Source organism: Trichogramma pretiosum, unplaced genomic scaffold (genome assembly GCF_000599845.2).
Source record: "Trichogramma pretiosum strain Unisexual culture from Peru unplaced genomic scaffold, Tpre_2.0 scaffold36, whole genome shotgun sequence".
Lineage (NCBI taxonomy): Eukaryota > Metazoa > Arthropoda > Insecta > Hymenoptera > Trichogrammatidae > Trichogramma > Trichogramma pretiosum.
Window position 1 is genome coordinate 187,497 of NW_019641685.1, and position 20,474 is coordinate 207,970.

Sequence of the window (20,474 nt, forward strand, 5' to 3'; positions counted from 1 at the left end):
AAGTTGATTTATAATTAATTAGTATTCACTATAAACTCATTCATAATTTCTTCATGAAACCTTGAATAACAAGATGCCAAAACCGACTAAAAAGCTATATTTTTAGCATATTTTATAATATTTATAAAATATTTTTCTTCAAGCTTTATAAATTTTTTTGAAAATAATTTTTACTTTTCATTAAGTTCTGGCATTCATCAACATTCAATGTAGTTTAGTAAATTTTTCTAAAATCATCTCTGTAAAGTATGCTTTATTTATGTTGAACATAGTTAAAAAAAATAACTTTCATTAGATATTTTAACGTAAAAAAATACAAACAATTATTTAAAATAATTATTGTTGTAACAAAAATCTCTAAGTAGTGTTGTTAATTACACTGTCAGTTTTCTTGTTCTACTTAAGTATTATACATATTAAAAAAGCAGTTGTTAAAGCATTAGTTATTAGTGCAAACTAATTATCACAGTTTTAAAATTAGTTGAAGCTTACATGCAAGGATAAACAGATACAAATTTGATCATTTTGATAGTGCAACAGATGGCATGATCGCAACAATGCTGAAGGGAAGTAATTTTTTTGCACTGCAAGTATATTACACATCTAATTAACCAATAATCCGTGATTTCTATTTCAAAAAATGAACTAATTTATGTAGTCTCAAAAATTATTTTTTTCATCAGAATTAAGTAGAGGGTCAATTTTTTGCCCTTTTAATGAATAATAATAAAAATTAAGTTGTGTAGTGATAATTAAAAATTTTAATGATAATTAAAAATGAATATGTAAAATTATAGTTGTGTATAGTTATATATTTATATATATTTACATAAGTTTATATAGGACTTTTGAATGGGTGGTAGATTAAATTTAAAAATTTTTCAACGCATACGTATGAGTATACATTGCCGGTGATTTATGGATATTTATTTCAAAGGCAATCGCAAATCAGAAAGTCCTAAACAAATCACGGTAATTATCAAATATCCTATGGTTGCGAGTATCATCTGCGGTAAATTAACTGCAATTTACAAAAACACTAAAGAGATGGTTTCAAAACCTGAAAGAAGTAAATTAGAGCCAAATGGTAATATCAACGTTTCACTTATTTCTAAACTAAATAAAATGCTTAATCTATCTACTTATTCTATATTATAACTAATCAAACTATAATCTGATCAATTACATTTATTTTTTACATAATGTTATTCATTTATAGTCATCAGAAACAAATCATATTTTGAATAGGTAGTACACTTAAATTTTTATTCTCTTGTCAACTGAAAACAATTACCTGACATGAATTTTATTTTTTCTACTTGCTATATGCACAGAGTAGTCTAGAATGAATTGTTCTACCTATTCAAATTCAATGCTATTGGCATTTAAGTTTTAGACAACGATAGAAGTACCATTGGATCATATTTTAAGTTATTGTACGAGCTTAAATGATATTATATTAACGACACATAGATTGAAAGAATGAAGTGTAGATGTAGAAAGTACTATAGAACTATTTCCTCATAATTTTTTTATATATTTAATCAATAGAGCTGCGGTTGACAAGCAGTATCGATACTACATTTAGAAAATTGCATTACAATTACTGAGCTTACGACGATAAAGTACACAAAAGAACGATAAGAGTAAACAAGAGACAAGAGTAAACAGTAGACGCTGGACTACAAGAAAAAGTAATACAAAGTAGACTTAGCATAGTAAAAACAATAGTAACAACAATGAAAATAGTAGCAACAATAGCAAAAATAGTAGTACTAAACAACAATAATAATATAAAATTAATTAATGTTGATAAAACACAAAGAAGAACATAGTGAAATGCGCAAACGTAAACGTAAATTTAGCATCTAACAATTAGCTAAAATGAAAAAAATCAAAATGAGCTAAACAAGAGACAGAGATAAACAGAACTAAAGGCGGGAATTAGAGGGCTGAGCGGCTGAGAGGATTGTTTACCTTTAAGGCATCCAAACAAAGCATCAGGCACAAAGCCTGTAGGGCAAAACTTGCAGACAGCCTTATGCTCTTCAACATAGCAGGGTGCATCGGCTGGGCACGAGGCTTGTGTGCAGGGATCAATGCAGCGGTAGTTTCGGCAAGCTTGATCGGCCGAGCAACCGTTGTCTCGCAAGCAGATGGACAGCGAGGAGCTGCAGTCGTGCAGGCAAACGCAGATCGGCTTGTGATCGAGGACCTCGCAAGACTTGTCTTCGGGGCAAGGTGACTTGAGTCTGCTGCAAGGATTCTGACATTTTCCTGAGAGACAAGCCTCGTTCGACGGACAGTCGTAGTCCTTGCGGCAGTTTAGTGTGTCCGGGGCGCAGGTCAGCTCACCCAGCTCGTTAACGACGAAGCCAAACTTACAGACACACATCGGTTGGTGGCTGCGCACTTGACAGCGCTTGTTCTGATCGCAACTGTGCTTGAAATCGGCGCAAGGATCGCGGCACTCGCGCGTCTGCGAATGGCAAGCCAGACCCGACGAGCAATCAGCGTCGCGGTCGCAACCGACGCTCGGTCCCTCGGACGGACGTGGACTAATGTTGTCGCAACGCGGGTCCGGGTTGCAGGCTGTTTGAGGCACCCCAATGTAGCACTGAGGGCACGAGCAGCGCGGCCGATGCAATACCACTCGGCACAAGGCATTTATACCGCAAGCACCTCGCAGAGTGCATGGATCCAAGCACTGAGCGTTGATGCAAGCCTTCTCATTTGGACATTCTGCGTCACTTGTACATTCTTGCTCTGCACGCGTACCAGTAACATCGTAAAGTTCGACGTAATATTTTTCGTTGATTATAATTTTGATTCCAATCGTTCGATGAACGTAGACGGGTCGTCACAAGGCCGTAAAAAGTATCCAATGATCATCCGTAACAGTAGAGTTTCGTTTTCCATTTATCGATGTAACGTAGGTTTTGAGGATTCATAGGAAATATAAAAAGAATAAAAGCACTCATAAGAACTGAGAAAAGAAACGTTCTCACTACAACACTGAACCACATGCTTAATTGCGAGTAAATTATAATATGCTGAATTATGAAAGATTCAGTATTATCGAAAATCAATTCACAGAGCAGCAACTTAGTTTATACATTGCTGCATAGCAGTAAAACCATTGCAAACAGCGATATATACATCAAAGCGCCCGCTACTTCATACAGATACAGAAAGTAGATTCATGAACAATTAACTGCATTAAATACTTCAGCAATTCGTTCAAGCATGTGCATATGAGAATGTCTCTTTTACAGTTCCCAATCTGTGATTTATGTATTATGCAATGTCGATTGTAGCCCGATTATAATGTAACAACAGTAATGCTCACACGGTGCATCGTAAGCTTCGTTTATTTTTTAGCACTGAACTTAGAACTGTAACTGACATCGAGACAGATTGGATGCTGAAGTAAACATTCTGCATATATATTTATTTATATAAGTTCTTATCGTACTCATGTGTAAAACGAGTATTAGCGTGATTGATTGAATGTAGTTTATGTACAGTGGATCTTGTTTAGATTATTACTTTTTCAGTGGTCCATATATATTTTGTATGTACAATAATTTGTTCAACAATTGTCCATTTGTGATAGGTGCAAATTAAAGTTCACCTAAAAGTAACCTTAGCTCGGTTTCAATCATATCTATTCTTCATGATTCTTTGAATAATTTTCTACAATTCAATGGTTGTAAACGAAGCTATGATCAATTTTTTGACGAACAAAAATGTTTTTCAATTTATGATTTTGACTTATATATCTGTCGAAGAATGTGAATTTGGTTTTGTTTCATTTGTACAATTTCAATATTTATATATAATACATATTAAAAAAAATTTATTCACGTCAACTGCTAGTCACAATTTCTGTACAAATCCTATAAGTTAAATTGAGTATGTAATAAATTAAAATAGAGAACTCTTACCGGTTATGCACTCAACGTCTGGTGATCCGATTGTGCCCGGAGGGCATCGGCACACGAACAAAGTACCATCACGTATGCACTCGGCGTTCTTGCCGCAGCCGACTGTTCGACAATCGGGTGCAGCTTTTTCAGGCTTGCCTACGACCATAATTCATAAAAATATATATTCATTTCGACGTTTATGGCGGATCCATGCATCAATTTCATTTAAAATATTGAAAAATATTTTTGTTCAAGCGCAAAATCATAATTAATGTGTCTGGAAAAGCAAAAAGACGAGCATTAACAAAAGTATATATAGTTTGGTTTTACTCACATGCAATCTGCGGATCTCCAGACGGGTAATTTGGTGGACAATAGCACTGCGGTTGGTCTCGGTAAACACGACAAGCGGCATTTACTCCACATTGTACGTCTCTGCATATGTCGCAGAGGCATCCCTCGAAACCATCGCCCCGGCAACCAGGCTCGCAAACGCATTCGAAGCCGTTAGCTGACTCTCGACACTTGGCATTGACGCCGCACGGTTGTCTCAAGCATTCATCGTTGCCTTTTTTACAGTTAATCTTTGGATTGCCGTAATGTCCGAGTGGACAGGAGCACTCGGCGTTGCGATTGACGACTCGGCATTGCGCATTGAAACCGCAAATTCCATGTTGAAGACATGGATTTGTGCAAACGCCCGATTCGCTGCAACGTTTGTTGGGCTCGCAGTCGCTGTCGTTGTGGCATTCAAGTTGGTAACACTCTTTGCTTGGTTCACCCTGATAACCATCGGGACACAAGCAGATGGCTCGATGATTTGAGGTTCTACAAAGGGCTTTGATACCACATGGTGGTTGTTCCGATAAGCATGGATCGGTACATTGACCGTTACTACAAGACAGTGCCGACGGGCATTCGGAATGAGTTTTACAACCAACGACACAAATACCTCCATCGCACGTGTAACCCTGAAAATTTTGAGTTGATTATTAACATTTCTGGTAATTGTCATTTCTATCTAATGATCTAATTTGATGATTAATGTACCTTAGCGCATTCGTTGTTTATATCGCATTTGACTCGACATTTTCCCTCTTGGCAAAGCTCACCGCAAGAGCAATGGCTTTGCTTGGTACAGATGTTAACGCAAAATCCAGTCTCGTCGCATATACAGTTGCCATCACATGGAATTAAAGTTTTTGTGCAGCTTATCAAGGCATTGCCGTAATAATTAACCGGGCAATTGCATTGAGCAGAATGATTAATGACCCGACAGTCCGCACATTCTCCGCAAACTTTGCCACCTTCACATGGGTCTAAATAAAAAAAGTAGTATTATTATAAGCACAAACTAGGGTGAAGTGAACGTACATACTAATTGGACTTTTCTCTTACTTTTGCATTTATTGTTGATACAAGATTCACTATCTGAACAAGAGTTATCACTGCGACAGCCAATGTCGCATAATCTATTCTGGCAAATCTGATTGACTGAACACTCTTCGTCACTGTTGCAGATCGCTTTGCATAAGCCAGCCTCGCAACGTTCGTCGTTCAAACAGTTGGAATCGCTGCGACAGGTAGCGTGACACGATTTTCCATAACAGGACTGTCCGAGGGCACAGTCCGAGTCTTTGGAACAGGACAGCAGCGCTTGTTTACATCCGACGACTGGATCGCCTATGAGCTGAGCTGGACAACTGCATTGTTTGCGATGTCCAACGACTATGCAACCGGCGTTGGTGCCACAAGCGTTTGGCAGTGTACATAAATCTGAAAATGACCATTATAATCAGTCCAATGTGGCTTCGAAAGTACATTTGTAAAACTAATTAGTCAATTATTCACCTGTGCATTGATTGTTGTAACAGCTGTAATTGTCTTGACACTCGATATCGGACCTACAGCCCGATGTGCAGACTAGCCCTTCGCAGATATCTCCACTGCGGCAGTCCTCGTCTATTCGGCACAAAGCTTTGCACACTCCGGACGAATCGCAACGCTCGTTACTCAAGCAATTGGAGTTGGACGAGCAGACTGGCCTACAAGTGCCCGATATGCAAGCGTGGCCCGCTGAACAGTCTCTATTGCCTAAGCAACTTGGGCCTGGTGCCCTGAGACAAGCAATTTTGGCCGTTGGATTCGGTATGAAACCCAGGGTGCACGAGCAAGTGGCTCTTTGATTGATGACGGTACACTTGGCATTCGGTCCGCAAGGTATCACTTCGCACGGATTGACGCACTTGTTCGACAAGCAGGCCTCGTTGGCATTGCAGTCCTCGTCGCCGACGCATCCAGCCATGCAAATGTTATCGAGGCAGATGTCGCCCAAAAAGCAGTCGTTGTTAACTTTGCACGTTAATAGACAATTTCCGTTTATGCATTTCTCATTGTAAGCGCAGTCGGAATCGATGCTGCACACGGGTAAGCAAACGTTGTGTCGACAAGTGTGGTCGTCGTAGCAGTCGTTTGTATCGCTGCATGAAACTGGTACTGTAAAAACGATGCAAAATATTAGGCACGGAAACAATTACCGGAAAAACAGTTGATGAGGAAATTTATGGTGACATGATACTTACATCTGACGCACTCGAATTCCGAGTTACCAGTGAAATTTGGTGGACAACTGCAATGTTTCATGTGACTTTTGACGAGACAATGAGCATTGATACCGCATGCATTGGTCATTTTGCAAGGGTCCAAACACTCACCGTTTGAACAAATATCTGTCAAATTACATTCATCATCCGACGCGCATGGTGCTGTTAATAACCAAAAATATTCAATTAATATTTGGGTCGATTACAATTAAGGGGGAGGGGATCTTCCCTGGATTTCAAACATATTAAATTGTGTTTTTGAGCATTATAGTAAATTGTGTGAGAAAATTTGCTAAACCTAGCTTATTTTTGGTTTTTTTAGCTGAAAATTTTACTGAATAAAAATTTTTTATGTGCATAATTTATAAATTCATTTTATAATGCACTCAAAAAAATAGTTATTAAAATTATGCTCGAAATCTAGTGAACAGACCGATATTCGTGAATTCAAATCAATAATTTTACTCACGTCTGCAAACATTTTCATAACAATTTCCAACGCATTCGGCAGAGGAAGAACAATACTTCGCTGTAGGTCGGCAGCCTATAGTAACATCATATGCATCCCCTTCGTAATCAGATCGACATTGACAAGCTCCTTCGTGATTGTCAGCAATACAATCAGAATTGGGCCCGCATTTCAATTCGTTACAAGCATCGTAACATTTCATCAGGTTTTTAACTTTGATACACTTGGCGCTCAGCGGGCAATCCTCGTCTTCCAGGCATTCCCCAGGTGCATGGCAACCACCCTCCAAGGGATCACCAACCATTCCTTGTCGGCAGTAGCATTTGTAAGATCCTCGAGTATTCTCGCAAAAAGCTCCTGGTGCACAAGGTGAGTCCGCACAGTGATCTATCAAGTAACAACCGGTCTTGGGGTCTCCGGTGTGTCCTGGTTGACAGCTGCATATTTGCGCGTGGTTTTTCACCGAACATATGGCGTTTTGTCCACAAGGATTGTGAGCCAGACAAGCTATTCTGCACACGTGCATTTCGCAAATCTTTTCGTCCGAACAGTCGTTATTTGACGAGCATTCGATCGGTTGACAACCAATTTTATCATTGCTCGCTTTGCCATAATATCCTTCTTTGCACGAGCATTGAGCATTGTGATTTTTAGCCTTGCATTCGGCGTTTCGATCACAGCCAATCAAGTCGCAGGCTTTTTGACACTGAGCCTGGCCAACGTCGTTCTTAACGCACTGCTCGTCGTAATCGCAGTCGTGGTCGGTCACGCATCGAAGTTCTTGCACGCAAATGTTGTTCAAACAGTACTGGTAATCGGGACAAGTGGCATTGTGCCGGCAAATCGAATGGCACAAGCCCTTGATGCAGAGTTGGTCGCCAATGCAGTCTCTGGTACTGGTGCATAGGGCCGTGCAAATTCCGCCGTTACAGGACGAGCCCGTCGGACACTGCTGGTCGACTTTGCAATATTGAACGGGTGTGCAGCCAAGATTGGGATCGCCGGTACCTCCGGGCTGGCAGGTACAGACGAAACTGTGATTGAGCGCTTGGCAATCGGCACCGACTCCGCAGGCGTTCGGCACCGAGCAAGGATCGACGCACTTGTGATCGTAGCAAGCGCTCGATGCCTCGCACTCGCTGTGATAATTACACTCGTACTGCACGCACTCGACCCGAGGATCGCCGCTCGTTTGACCGCTGCACCTGCACACGGGCACATGATCACGCATTTGACACTCGGCGTTGCGGCCGCACGTGCCGATTATGCTGCAAGGATCACGGCAAGTGTTATCGATACAAGCTGCCGTTAATGGACAGTCAGAGTCCGTGAAACAATCGCCCGGTTGTTTGCAGCCTTGTTTGAAAGGATCGCCGACCAATCCTCGAGGACAGTTACATGTGAATGATCCATCGGTATTTTGACACCTGTAAACGAATGTTTAAAAAGTTTCAATATTTAGTAGCTGAAAAATTGAATTAAAAAAAAATCAAGTCTAACAAATATCATAAAATTTACTTACAGAGCAGTAAGGTGGCAGGGCTTTTGCAAACATTCGTTAATATCTACGCAAGTTTCATCAACGAGATGGAAACCCTCGTAACATTTACAGATTCCAATATGATTGGCAGCTATGCAGTTGCCATAGCCACAATTAATTTGGTTACAGGGACCTAAAGTAATAGCAATATTATAAAACATTCAAAGCCAAAAAAATATTGCAACACACTTTATCATCATTAACTTACTTGCACATTTATTTGTGTCACTGTTACAGTATTTATCGTTTGGACAATCATCGTTGGAAAGACATTCAACTTTGAAACATCCCGAGGCATCGCCGATGTATCCCTGTTGACATTGACAAGCCGCTACATGATTGATGACTGAGCAGACGGCGTTTGCTCCGCAATCTGCATAAGAGCAAGGATCCGAGCAATGTTGCTTTATGCACGCTTGCTTTTCAGAACAATCCGAGTCGACGTTGCACTCTTCGGGTGCATGACAACCAGACTTTACTGGATCACCGGCCGTATTTTGAGGACAAACGCAACGATACGAGCCCAATAAGTTCAAACAATTGGCTGTTGGATGGCATGGAGATGCCTCGCATTCATTTATATCCAAACACTTTTCGGGCCCAGCTATAAAGCCGTGAGCGCATCTGTTTTAATTAGAAAATAACATTATACCGTTTAGAATTATCCAAAAAGTAAAAATAACAAAACAAGGAAGTTCGATAAAAATGAGCTTACCTGCACTTATTATTTATGCACACTTCGTTAGTATTGCAACCAATATCGGAGGTACAACCTGACTCACAAATGCCATCGATGCAAAGCTCCCCAGGTAGACAATTACTATCTCCGTAACAAACTTTGTAGCAAACATTATTGCTGCATCGCTCGCCTTGGGCACACTGTTCGTGATCTTTGCATTGCAACTGACACTGACCCAGCATGCAAGTGTGATGCTTCGGACAGTCTAGTTGGCTTTTACATGCGCCTAAAACGCGTATACAGCCTTGCTGAGGAGTAGGATTAGCTTGAAAACCAGATGAACATTCGCATCTGGTAGTGTGATTTATACTACTGCACAGAGCATTTGGCCCACACACATCTCCATTTTTGCAAGGATCTTTTGACAAATATAATTGGATGAAATTAATTCTAAAAGAGGCTTTGAGATTTTTTTTTATAATATCTTACCTTTGCACTTATTAGCGATACACGATTCAGAAGAGCCACAATCGCGACTACTTCGGCAACCGAGTATGCATACGTTATTTGAGCAGGCTTGATTCAATTGACACTGATTATGATTCGTACAGGGTACAATGCATTTTTTATCAACACATTTTTCTCCCCCAGCGCAATCGGACTCAAATCGACAAACAGCTAAAATACATAAATTTATTATGGAAATAAGGCATGTACCCACAATGATGAAACATCTAGTATTTTGTTAACGAGCTGATATAAAATTTGAATAAAAAAAAAATTGTTTTACTGACGAGTTAACAAAATAATGGATGTTGAGTTATGCTATGAAAAAGTTGTAAGTTATAAGTTGAAGTGTATATGAAGTCAAAATGAAAAATATGATGACGAAGGTAAAATGAGTATGGCCGTGGACATAATTTTCACAATTAATTGCGTTATAAATATTTATAATATTATTATTATTTCAATTTATTTATTTCAAAAATGTATGTAAAAGATGAATTGAATTCAAATATTATAAATTCGGATCATAATGAATGAGTATGACGATTAGTAAAAAAATGATGGATTAATCGTGGTAAAAATAGACTTTTTGCAACATACCTGCATTAGATAAAGTAAAAGACGAATCATATATACCTCACCTTAAAACCTTACAGATCATTCATAACAATTGTAGCAGTACTTACCTCTACAATATCCATCAAGGCAAACACTATCGTCACATTCAACATCGGATGAGCACTGATTAGTCGATCTAACACATCCATCTTGTGCGCCTTTACTCGTTGGTATAAAATTACGGATACACTTGCAAATTGGTTCCCTGTTACGAATTTCGCACAAAGCGTTCGGGCCACATGCTCGATCACAAGGATCTACGCATTTGCGATTTTGACAAACGGAATGCACCGGACAGTCTCGATCCGTGGAGCATTGTCCTTTAAGCTGGCAGCCTTTGCCATCAACCGCATAAGGATCGCCCACGTGATTGGGTGAGCACTGACAAACGGGACTGTTGTTCGGTCCAACCACGCAAACGGCAGTTGAATGGCAAGGATTTGGCTCGCAAATGTCGACAGGACTGCACTCGATGTCAGCCAATGGATTGGGTCTGAAACCCGGTGGGCATTGGCAGATGGCTCTATGATCGTCAGCGATACACACAGCATTAAGACCGCAAGCGTTCTTATCGCATGCATCGTAACACTGATGTTTTTGAAGGTTGCATAACTGACTAGGAGGACAGTCAGCGTTATAGACACAAGGAACACTTCGGCAACCGTGAACCATATCGTTGGGATTACCCGCATAAGGACCAGGTGGACATTCACAATTAGCCATGTGATTGCGAACGACGCACAACGCGTTCGGCCCACAAGTAAGTAAATTACAAACAGGTTGGCAGGACAAAATTCCTTCGACGTCATTCTGTCGACAGGTTTCGGATTCAGCGCACTCGGCGTCGCTTTCGCAGCCATCGCGACGCACACTTTGGCAACCGAGTCGGTCATTGGGATTTCCAGTGAAGCCAGGTAAGCACTCGCAACGCGCTTGATGATTTTTAACAACGCAATGTGAATTTAGCGCGCAATTGAAACTCTTGCATAACGAAGTGCACTTCAACACTCCCAAAGCGTCTGGTCTGCAAGACTTACTGCTGGAGCAGTCTTTGTCGGATGAACAGTCTGGCAGCGAAGGTTTTTCGCAGATTGACGTTATTGGATTCCATTCGTAAGCATCTTGACATCGACAGGTAGCTCGACCTTTTTTGTCGACCTCGCATCTTTGGTGGATACCGCAGCTTACCTGACTACAAGGATTGAGACACTCGCTGACACCGTTGGATGCCACGAGGCAAAAGTAGCCAGGTTCGCATTCAGAATTATCACGACATGATACATCTACCGATGACTTGCCTGGTTGACAACCTTCGATGAGATTGCTTGGATTACCAGAGTAGCCATCAACGCAAAGACACGAGGACATGTGATTTTGAGTGATGCAAAATGCATTTGGGCCGCACTGCAGTTTGCTGCACCCATCGACGCATTTGCGGGTGCCTCGACCAAGTTGGAAACAGATCTCTTGTGGTTTGCAATCGAGATCATTGGCGCAATGGCCATTGGGTTGGCAACCTCGCTTTAGATCGTTGGCATTGCCTCTGTGGCCCGGTGGACACAGGCAAACGCCATCCTGACAAACGGAGCGAGGACCGCACTTGATGTTCGTGCATTTGTCGACGCAACGACCCGAAACGCAAGTGTACTGAAGCGGACAAGCTAGTTGAGGCCCGCACGGGCAGGAGGCTGGCTCTGTGCAGGCTCCCATTTCCACGCGCTGGCAGTTCACGAATGGATTGCCAAAGTGACCGTCTTTGCAGCGACAGTCATAGCTGCCAACTGTATTAATACACACTGCATTGTTGCCACATGCGTTTCCGTTACACTCGTTAATATCTGTTTTAGGAGAATGCACAAATGGACAAAATTAAACAATGATTAGTTGGAAAATGCGTAGGAGACTCATAATTATGACTTTTGGCCAGCACTGGGAACGAACTACCCATTCGTTATAGATATGGTTTGTTAGTCATTTTTTAGTTTTTGTATTAGACCTTTTTACAGCGCTTAAATTTTTTTTAATTATGAACTAATAATGTTTTTAATATTATGATACGGTAAATATCTTACGTTTATGTGAATTGTATAAATGAGCTCTAAACTCCACAATACCATGTCTAATTTTATGGGCAACTTTTCATTATCATTTCAAACTCTCTGAGAGTAACCAACGAAAAGGGCTTCTTGTTATTTACGTTTAGTGTTATGAAATTTCCTTTTATTATTACAGTTTTGCTTTTCGTCAGCTACTTCGAAAGCAACTACTTTGCCTCTTCTCGTGATAGTTCGTTACCAATTTGCCAGCTTTCAAAAGGAACACAGCCAATGCTGTGAACCGAATATTATCGATATCAATAAGGAAACACCGGGTTATAAAGCTCAAAGCCTTAGTTGATAAAGCTCGTTCAAAATACTTGCCGTAACACTGAATGTATGGATTTCCGGCGTAGCCCGCTGGACAGAGGCATTCGGGCCCCTGAGCACCCACATTACAATGGGCGTCAATGCCACAGCGAGCTGCTGAACACTTGTCGGACTTTTCTTGATAAATGCACCCAAGATATGGATTTCCATGAGTACCGTGATTACAAACGCAAGTTGACTCAGTAGCACCGTATTCACAGTGGGCGTTACGTCCGCAGTCGGGTTTACATTTTGGTGGAGATATAGCTGTATTTTGACATTTTTATCAAGTCAGAATATCAACTCACGCAATGAGATAAACAGTGTATAATTATAGATGGAATATGCAGGCAAAATTAAATTTTTCATTACTCACGTGGCATACAGAGGTAATCTGGGTTTCCAATGAAATATGGATTGCAAACGCACTTGTTAGTGTGTGGATCGCACATTGCACCTACACCGCAAAGTACACCTTCGCATCGGCACTTGCATCTTCCGCCGATGCACAAATTGGGTTCGTGACAAGGTACGTCGGGTGAGCAAACATCCGGCAAACATTGTCCACCAGGGAATGGATTTCCCATGAAACCCTCGATGCACTTACAAGTTGGTCCGTCGTAACTGACGATGCATTGAGCACCCTCGCCGCATACGTATCCATCGCACTCTGTAATAATTTTAAAAAAAGTATAATTTGATCATTTTCACTACTTTTTCGCAGATGTCTGAGATAAATTATTGATAAACTTACGAGATACACATTCGTTGTTATTATTTTCCGTGTAGCCAATGACGCAGCGACACCAAGCCGCATGTTTATCTGGTTCGCAGTAAGCGTTCGGGCCACATGGCACATCGTCACATGGATTGACGCAGCTTCCATGAACGCAAGCCAGATAATTCTCACAATCGTTGTTGGATGAACATTCCTGTTTGGCTGTCGGTGTTCCCGCGCATCCATGTCCGTAAGGATCGCCCGAGGTTCCTCTTGGACACTCGCAAACGTGACTGCCTTTAGTATTGAAGCAATAGGCACCACGTCCGCATGGGTTGTTGGCACATTCGTTGACGTCTGTGCAGCCGTATTGTGGATCACCCTCGTATCCAGCTTGGCATAAGCATTTTGGTGGATCGGATGGAGTGCATTTGGCATTCAAACCACATGGGAATCGATCGCACGGATCTAAGGAAAAATTATTCGTTAACATTTGTTTAAAAATGTTTTGTCTTTACGTTTTTCGATAAAATTAATTGAAAAGTTATGAACTCCTGAAATTACTTTTGCATGAATCCCCGTCGTAAGGATCTGTATAAAATGGTGGAGGGCATATGCACTCTCCCGGTTGAACGCATTTTTCGTTGGCTCTACATTCGTTATCATGCGAACATCGCTTCTGAGCAGGTGAGCATAGACCGTTGTAAGGATCTCCACCATAACCAGGAGGACATACACATTGATAAGAGCCCGGTTGATTGATGCATTCTGCTCCATAGCCACATACTTGTCGACCCTCAGAGCACTCATCCATGTCTGTAAAAAAGATTTTACGGAATATTTGGATTGTTTCAATGACAAACTATGCATCAAAAGTCAAAATTTCAATAACAACTGCGAAGCATACCTTCGCAAGATCCATCTTCATTTGTGCGGTATCCTTTGGGACATGCGCAGTAGCTGACACCTCCAGCGATCCTAATACATTCAGCACCTTTTGGGCATTTCTCACCCTTGGAACAGTCGGCCAATACACACTTGCCATCGACAATTTTGTAAGGTGGTTGACATTGACATTCAATACTGTTGCATTCTAAAAACGAAAACGTATATTTAATATTCGACTTTTTAAGAAATATCGAAACGTTGGTCATAGAAATGAAGCGTTACCTTCGCACAACGAAAATGGATTCCCATTGAATCCAGGAGGGCACTGACACTCGTAGCTGCCAGGTAAATTTTTGCAAATGGCATTAATTCCACAGGCAGGTTTGTCTCGAGGCTCCAAGCACTCGTTAACGTCTCGACACTTGCCGGTCTCGGAGTCCCGAGTGAAACCTCGCTGACATATGCAGACTCGACCACCGGCGAATTCGTCCTTTATGCATTGCTCGCCGGCAGGACAAGGTGTATTGGGTCCGCAAACGTGCGGCAGCCGCGATTGCTCGCAACCGCCATTGTAGGGATCGCCGATCGTGCCGCTGGGACACTGGCACGAGTACGAACCCGCCTCGTTGTTGCATACTGCACCGGCTGGGCAGGGGTTTGCCGTGCACTCGTCGATGTCACGGCATCCGTCCTTAACTCCTGGCCGGCCGGTGAAGCCAGCCTTGCAAAGACATGTCGCCACGTCGTTGAGCAGCATGCAGTGGGCATTGGGGCCACACGACAGGTCTTCGCAAGGGTCTGATACAAAAGAAATAGGAAAAATTGTTTCAATAAAGTTCGCGGGCAATGTATCTACGAGAGAAAAAAGAAATTGAGTTGAACTTACGTCTGCAATCGTTGCCCACGTTCGGCTCTGGGCACAAGCAACGCTTCTGAGCGTCGCATACGGCATTGCCCGGGCAATCGCTGTCCGAGTCGCAGGTGACAATGCCGACGCACTTAGTATAGGGATCAGGATCGGGAATCGTTTCCTCGGGGCAAGTGCAAGAGTACGAACCGTCCGTATTCGTACAAGTCGCGCCGTGCCCACACACGTCCGATCGAGAACACTCGTTTATATCTAAACATTGTTTAAGAGCATTGCCAGAGTAGCCTGACTTGCATTGGCAATTGAATCCTCCAGGCGTATTCGTGCAAAGGGCATTCTTGCCGCAACGCCCCGATGGACCGTTGATGCTCGTATCGCATTCGTTGATGTCGACGCATCCCGCTGATATATCGTTGGGATTGAATGTCCATCCGTCCTCACAAATGCAATAAGCCTCTTGACCATCTGCTTTGCAGTAGGCGTGCTCGCTACACGTGACCTCGTCACATGGTGCTGATTAACAAATAAATCACAATTTTCAGCAAATGACTGTATTTTCAGTGTTTAGTCATTGATTTTAAATGAATGTAACCTACCCTTGCACGTTACGTGTGGAGGAGTACCGATATAACCGGTTTCGCAATCGCACTTGAAACCACCTTTAGTGTTGGTGCAAACGGACGAAGGTCCGCATGGATTTGTCACACATTCGTCCACATCCTCGCAGATGGCACCGACGGCCTTAAACCCGTCTTTGCAGAAACACTGACCCTCTATGCACTCGGCATTGTTCACGCAGTCAAAGTTTGATTTACATAGCGTTGTGACGTCCGTCTAATTAATAAAGCAGTGAGCAAAGTTAATATATCATAGTAGACGAAACGGCAAACTCTATACCGATACTGTACCTGATCACAAGCTACTTGAGGACTAGGATTTGCGCTGTAGCCGGGTGGGCAATCGCACGTATAACCAGGGTCGGTATTTCTGCATATAGCATTTGCACCGCAAGGATTTTCAAGAGCTCTGCATTCGTCGATATCTTTGAAAAAATAACGAACGTTGTTATGAGAATACTAATTCATTGACAAAATTTAAGAAATTCAAAAAGATTATAGTATTAAATTGACGAGCCTGAATATTATGTAAAATATGAATGGTAAGGAAAATGGTAGAGTTATATGTGCTATGAAAGGTTAAAGTGAGCATTCTAAAATAATGAATCGTTAATGAATGATGCTAACCAATGCAGCCCTTAAATGGATCACCAGTGTAATCAGTCTTACAACTGCAAACGAAGCTGCCAATAGTGTCCGTACACTCGGCGTGCTCGCCGCATGGATTTTTCTCGCATTCGTCAATATCTGTTTTGACAGTGACACACAAAAAATTATATTTTAACTGTGAATGATGTTAAAAATGAGAATAATGAGCGGATTAGAAATGAGTTAACGCACTTTTACATTGAGTGAAACCCTGACCAACGAAACCCTGCAGGCACAGGCATTTGTATGATCCGGGTACATTGATGCACTTGGCGTTAGTCGCACATGGATTAGATTTGAGGCATTCGTTCGTGTCGATGCAACCGTGCACAAAGTCCATCTCGTAACCAGCGACGCACTCGCATTTAAAGCTACCTTGGGTGTTAACGCATTCCGAGTTAGCACCGCAGGTGGCATTTTGGTGGCACTCGTCTATATCTATACGGTGAATGACAATTTCAAGCCGATTGTTAGTCAAAATGTTGTGCGTTAATCGATCGTATCAGGAATTCGGATAAACATAGTATTAATAAACATGTGTTAGCGAATGAATAAACGAGTCGATTAAAGTTTTTATTCGTCGAAAATAACCACTTACCTCTGCAGCCAGTCATAGGATCGCCCTCCATGCCTTCTGGGCAGCCGCATGAGAAGCTACCCTTGAGATTTGTACATTGAGCCAAACGACCACAAGGACTCTTGAGACATTCGTCGACATCGACACATTCGATTTCGGGATTGCCTTCGTAGCCCTTGGGACACTCACACCTGTGATTGCCCGGTTGATTGATGCAGAGGGCGCCTCGTCCGCAGGCTCCCACATAATCGCACTCGTTCACGTCGACGCACTGTGAGTATGCATCGCCCGTGTAACCAGGGGGGCAAGCGCAGGTGTAGTTTCCAGGAGTGTTGACGCAAAGGGCTTCTGAGCCGCAGGCGTGCTGCTGTTCGTTGCACTCGTCGATGTCTTCGCAGAGAACTTCGCCGTCACCGCTGTAGCCAGGTTTGCACTTGCACAAGAAATTGGCCGGCAAGTTACAGCACTCGGCGTTTTCCACGCATCGAGCCGCGAGCGTCGGGTCTTCGCACTCGTTGATATCTACAATGCGAACGTAACTCGTTATCATCCGAGATTGGATCAAAATACCACTGCCGATTTATAGAGCTGAGGCTGCGAAAAATCCTACCTTCGCAATGGAAACCATCTCCGCGGTATCCGGGATAGCAGGAACATTGAAAACTGCCGAGAGTATTCGTGCAGTGGGCGAAAATATCACAGGGCCGGTATTTGCATTCGTTTTCGTCTGAGAAAAACATATGATAGATTATCATTTCAAATCTGAATTATTCTTATTAACATCAGAAATATGTTATACAAACCTGGAACCTGGCAATTGCAACCACCAAAACCGTCATTGCAGTGACAGACGCCATCGAGGCAAACTCCATTTTGACATGCGGCACCATCTTCTTTGGTGCAGTCGTCTAAAAAATTCATTAAAATAATTACGTGCACAAAAAATCTCTTTGAATTAGCCCCGATAAAAAAACCACAGACAATTGGTAACGTTCCCTTTAACGTATTTTAAATTCTTTGAAAAGGGACGATAAAGCCAGTCAAAATTTAATATATTTCTCTAAAATTACATTTATTTAAAAAAACTCTATGGTCCCTTAAAGTTCACTAAAATAAAGATTTTCGTAAAGCTTATTAGAAAATTTTTCATTGAAAATTCAAGAAAACAAAACAAAACAATTTAAAATTTGGTTCTTGGGCTGGGTTCTCTATCTCCTTAAAATTTTAGAGAAAAAATTTATTTTTGAATTAATCCTCATAAAATAAAAAAAGAAGCAAATGATATCACTTCAATGTAAGGTGAAGAAAAAAATGATACTTACTCGTACACTTGAGCCTGTCGCGATGTTCATCACTGCCTTGGAAGCAGTCGATGTGATTGTCGCAGAGTTTCGAAAGCTGAAGCAGTTGTAAAACATCTGTGGAGGCATTTACTTGGCAACCGAAGTAGCCATCTTCTAGGTTTAAGAAAAACACTTCTCTACCTCCTCGTCCAATCCCATTGTGAGCTTCCACCTAACAAAAGTGCGTATAATGTTGTTGTATTTTATATACTAATGAGAGATACTATATGCGAGATGAACAGCTTTTTTGAATAGTTTTTGACAAGAAAGAAATATTTAAAGTTTAAGTATAAAGCTTAAATTTCCATTTCAAGACCTGTTTCATCAAAAATACCACATTATACAAAGTGTTGGAAAAGTACTCTTTTTCCGCAAATTTTATGGAAAAAGTTCAATGAAATTAATAAGATCAAAGAATTCTGTTAACAGCTGTGAAACTGTGATTTTACAGCATTAACAATATAAAAATTTTAAATATTCAGGAATCAAATAATGTTTTTTAAATAATATAATGAACAGACATTTTTTTACTTACAAAATTTTGAGACAGCAAAAGTAACCACACGACCAGCGGCAAAAGATATTTCATTTTGTCTGTAAAAGTAAAAAAAAACGTGAGATTGGTTTGATGATATGCATGCATAATTTATGATTCATAATCAAATTATATTTAAAAGAAATTTAAATCGAATTAAAATTGTTAATTTTTGAAAATATTTGTAGGGTTGAAAAAATAAGGGTTTCTTTTCGAAGGTAAAGGCGGCTATAAGTTGTCGGGGAAATACGATTAGCATTGCGTGAACTTAGACACAAACTCATAAGGCGACAACGACACATTCGGCGTGAGAGCAACATCACGCGAACCGTTGATGCAAGAAGCAGCAGCATCAGTCGCGAGTACCGCTTGAAATAGCTATAAAGTACGCGAAAAAGGCGAAACGGTGTCTCACTGCATAAAAGTGCAAGTATGTGTATCTCTCGTGCGTGAGAGTGTGCAATACGCTTTGGAATATATTTGAGCAAAACGCGACACACAACGCGATCCTCAACCGCGACTATGTATCGTCTCGTGCTTTCTCTCGCATGAGAATTCATCTCTCTCGCTCGGCGCTTGTTCGTGTTTACGCGCGGCAATAATCGCCCGAGATATCGATGGGAACGAGGCAAGTCGTTCGCCCTGCTTCACTATGTAAGATATAACATAGTTATCGAGTGTGTGTTCTCGGATAATTTCAGAAGCAGATCTAGCGCACTAGTTTAGTGCATTTTTAACGACTCCAACTGATACTTTGGAGTTTTGAAACTGCAAACGTTGCGCTAGCCTCGACGCGAAATTCCGAGCGCAGTCGGTAACGTTCACAGTTAATTTTGCGCGATCCTTTGCGTGCGCGGGCTTCTTTTCGATCGTTTTCAATGAAGCAATCAATCGCGTGTCCGCAGACCGCCACCTTTTACCATTTTGGTTTGTTTGGCTTCTTCGATGGAACTGAAAATCAATTGTTCGAGTAAGCCCCGTGCACAGCACTGTTGCAGAGCGATACGGCGTGCGAGAGCAATTTCATTTTCACCCGGCCACTGCACACTTTATTGTCTCGTCCCGACGACGTCGGAGGGATTATACGCGAGACTCGGCATGCAGACGAGCATTAGACATCGTCCTACTTTCTTTTTTCACTGTTTTCGACGAGCTAGGCAGACAATTGCCACATTATATACTCTACGACCTACACAATTATCCTTATCAGAGAATGTAAAAGCGAAATGAAAAGCTAACGAGATCGTGAAAATAATTAAAGTCGATTGCCGTAAAGTTGACTCGAATCGCGATTGCCGAGAGCGAATTCACGATCAGCGTGCGTAAGAAATCAGTCGAAACTGGCGCGTACACGCGACAAGCTGACCGATCCAAAACTGAGCAACTCGCACCTGTGGACAGATCGCGTTGGGCCCCTCTGCGCGACAACTGTCCGCACGACCCACGCGTTATTGCCTTACAGACGCGCAAACATTCACGGCTCGCGGACGCTCTGCATACTGCAATTGGTTGCTTGCACCCTCGCGGTTC

General features: G+C 41.8%; 1 protein-coding gene across 1 annotated transcript in view; it reads right to left on the reverse strand.

Annotated features, from left to right (window-relative positions):
* The window catches only part of LOC106651025, a 48,028-nt gene extending 29,030 nt beyond the window's left edge, over window positions 1–18,998 (reverse strand). The window contains exons 1-29 of the mRNA XM_023461164.1: window positions 18,945–18,998; window positions 18,389–18,581; window positions 17,870–17,974; window positions 17,677–17,793; window positions 17,088–17,588; window positions 16,682–16,927; window positions 16,469–16,588; window positions 16,133–16,266; window positions 15,821–16,058; window positions 15,243–15,737; window positions 14,639–15,154; window positions 14,376–14,561; window positions 14,033–14,284; window positions 13,505–13,936; window positions 13,127–13,420; window positions 12,766–13,017; window positions 10,414–12,183; window positions 9,710–9,898; window positions 9,257–9,638; window positions 8,750–9,165; window positions 8,524–8,674; window positions 7,002–8,428; window positions 6,512–6,694; window positions 5,781–6,425; window positions 5,328–5,705; window positions 4,980–5,248; window positions 4,264–4,900; window positions 3,995–4,085; window positions 1,978–2,774 (exon numbers count right to left, since the gene is read on the reverse strand). Of these exons, the coding sequence (XP_023316932.1) occupies window positions 1,978–2,774; window positions 3,995–4,085; window positions 4,264–4,900; window positions 4,980–5,248; window positions 5,328–5,705; window positions 5,781–6,425; window positions 6,512–6,694; window positions 7,002–8,428; window positions 8,524–8,674; window positions 8,750–9,165; window positions 9,257–9,638; window positions 9,710–9,898; window positions 10,414–12,183; window positions 12,766–13,017; window positions 13,127–13,420; window positions 13,505–13,936; window positions 14,033–14,284; window positions 14,376–14,561; window positions 14,639–15,154; window positions 15,243–15,737; window positions 15,821–16,058; window positions 16,133–16,266; window positions 16,469–16,588; window positions 16,682–16,927; window positions 17,088–17,588; window positions 17,677–17,793; window positions 17,870–17,974; window positions 18,389–18,581; window positions 18,945–18,998 (11,470 nt within the window). The remainder of the gene's footprint in view (window positions 1–1,977; window positions 2,775–3,994; window positions 4,086–4,263; window positions 4,901–4,979; window positions 5,249–5,327; window positions 5,706–5,780; window positions 6,426–6,511; window positions 6,695–7,001; window positions 8,429–8,523; window positions 8,675–8,749; window positions 9,166–9,256; window positions 9,639–9,709; window positions 9,899–10,413; window positions 12,184–12,765; window positions 13,018–13,126; window positions 13,421–13,504; window positions 13,937–14,032; window positions 14,285–14,375; window positions 14,562–14,638; window positions 15,155–15,242; window positions 15,738–15,820; window positions 16,059–16,132; window positions 16,267–16,468; window positions 16,589–16,681; window positions 16,928–17,087; window positions 17,589–17,676; window positions 17,794–17,869; window positions 17,975–18,388; window positions 18,582–18,944) is intronic.
* Window positions 18,999–20,474: the final 1,476 nt, after the last annotated feature.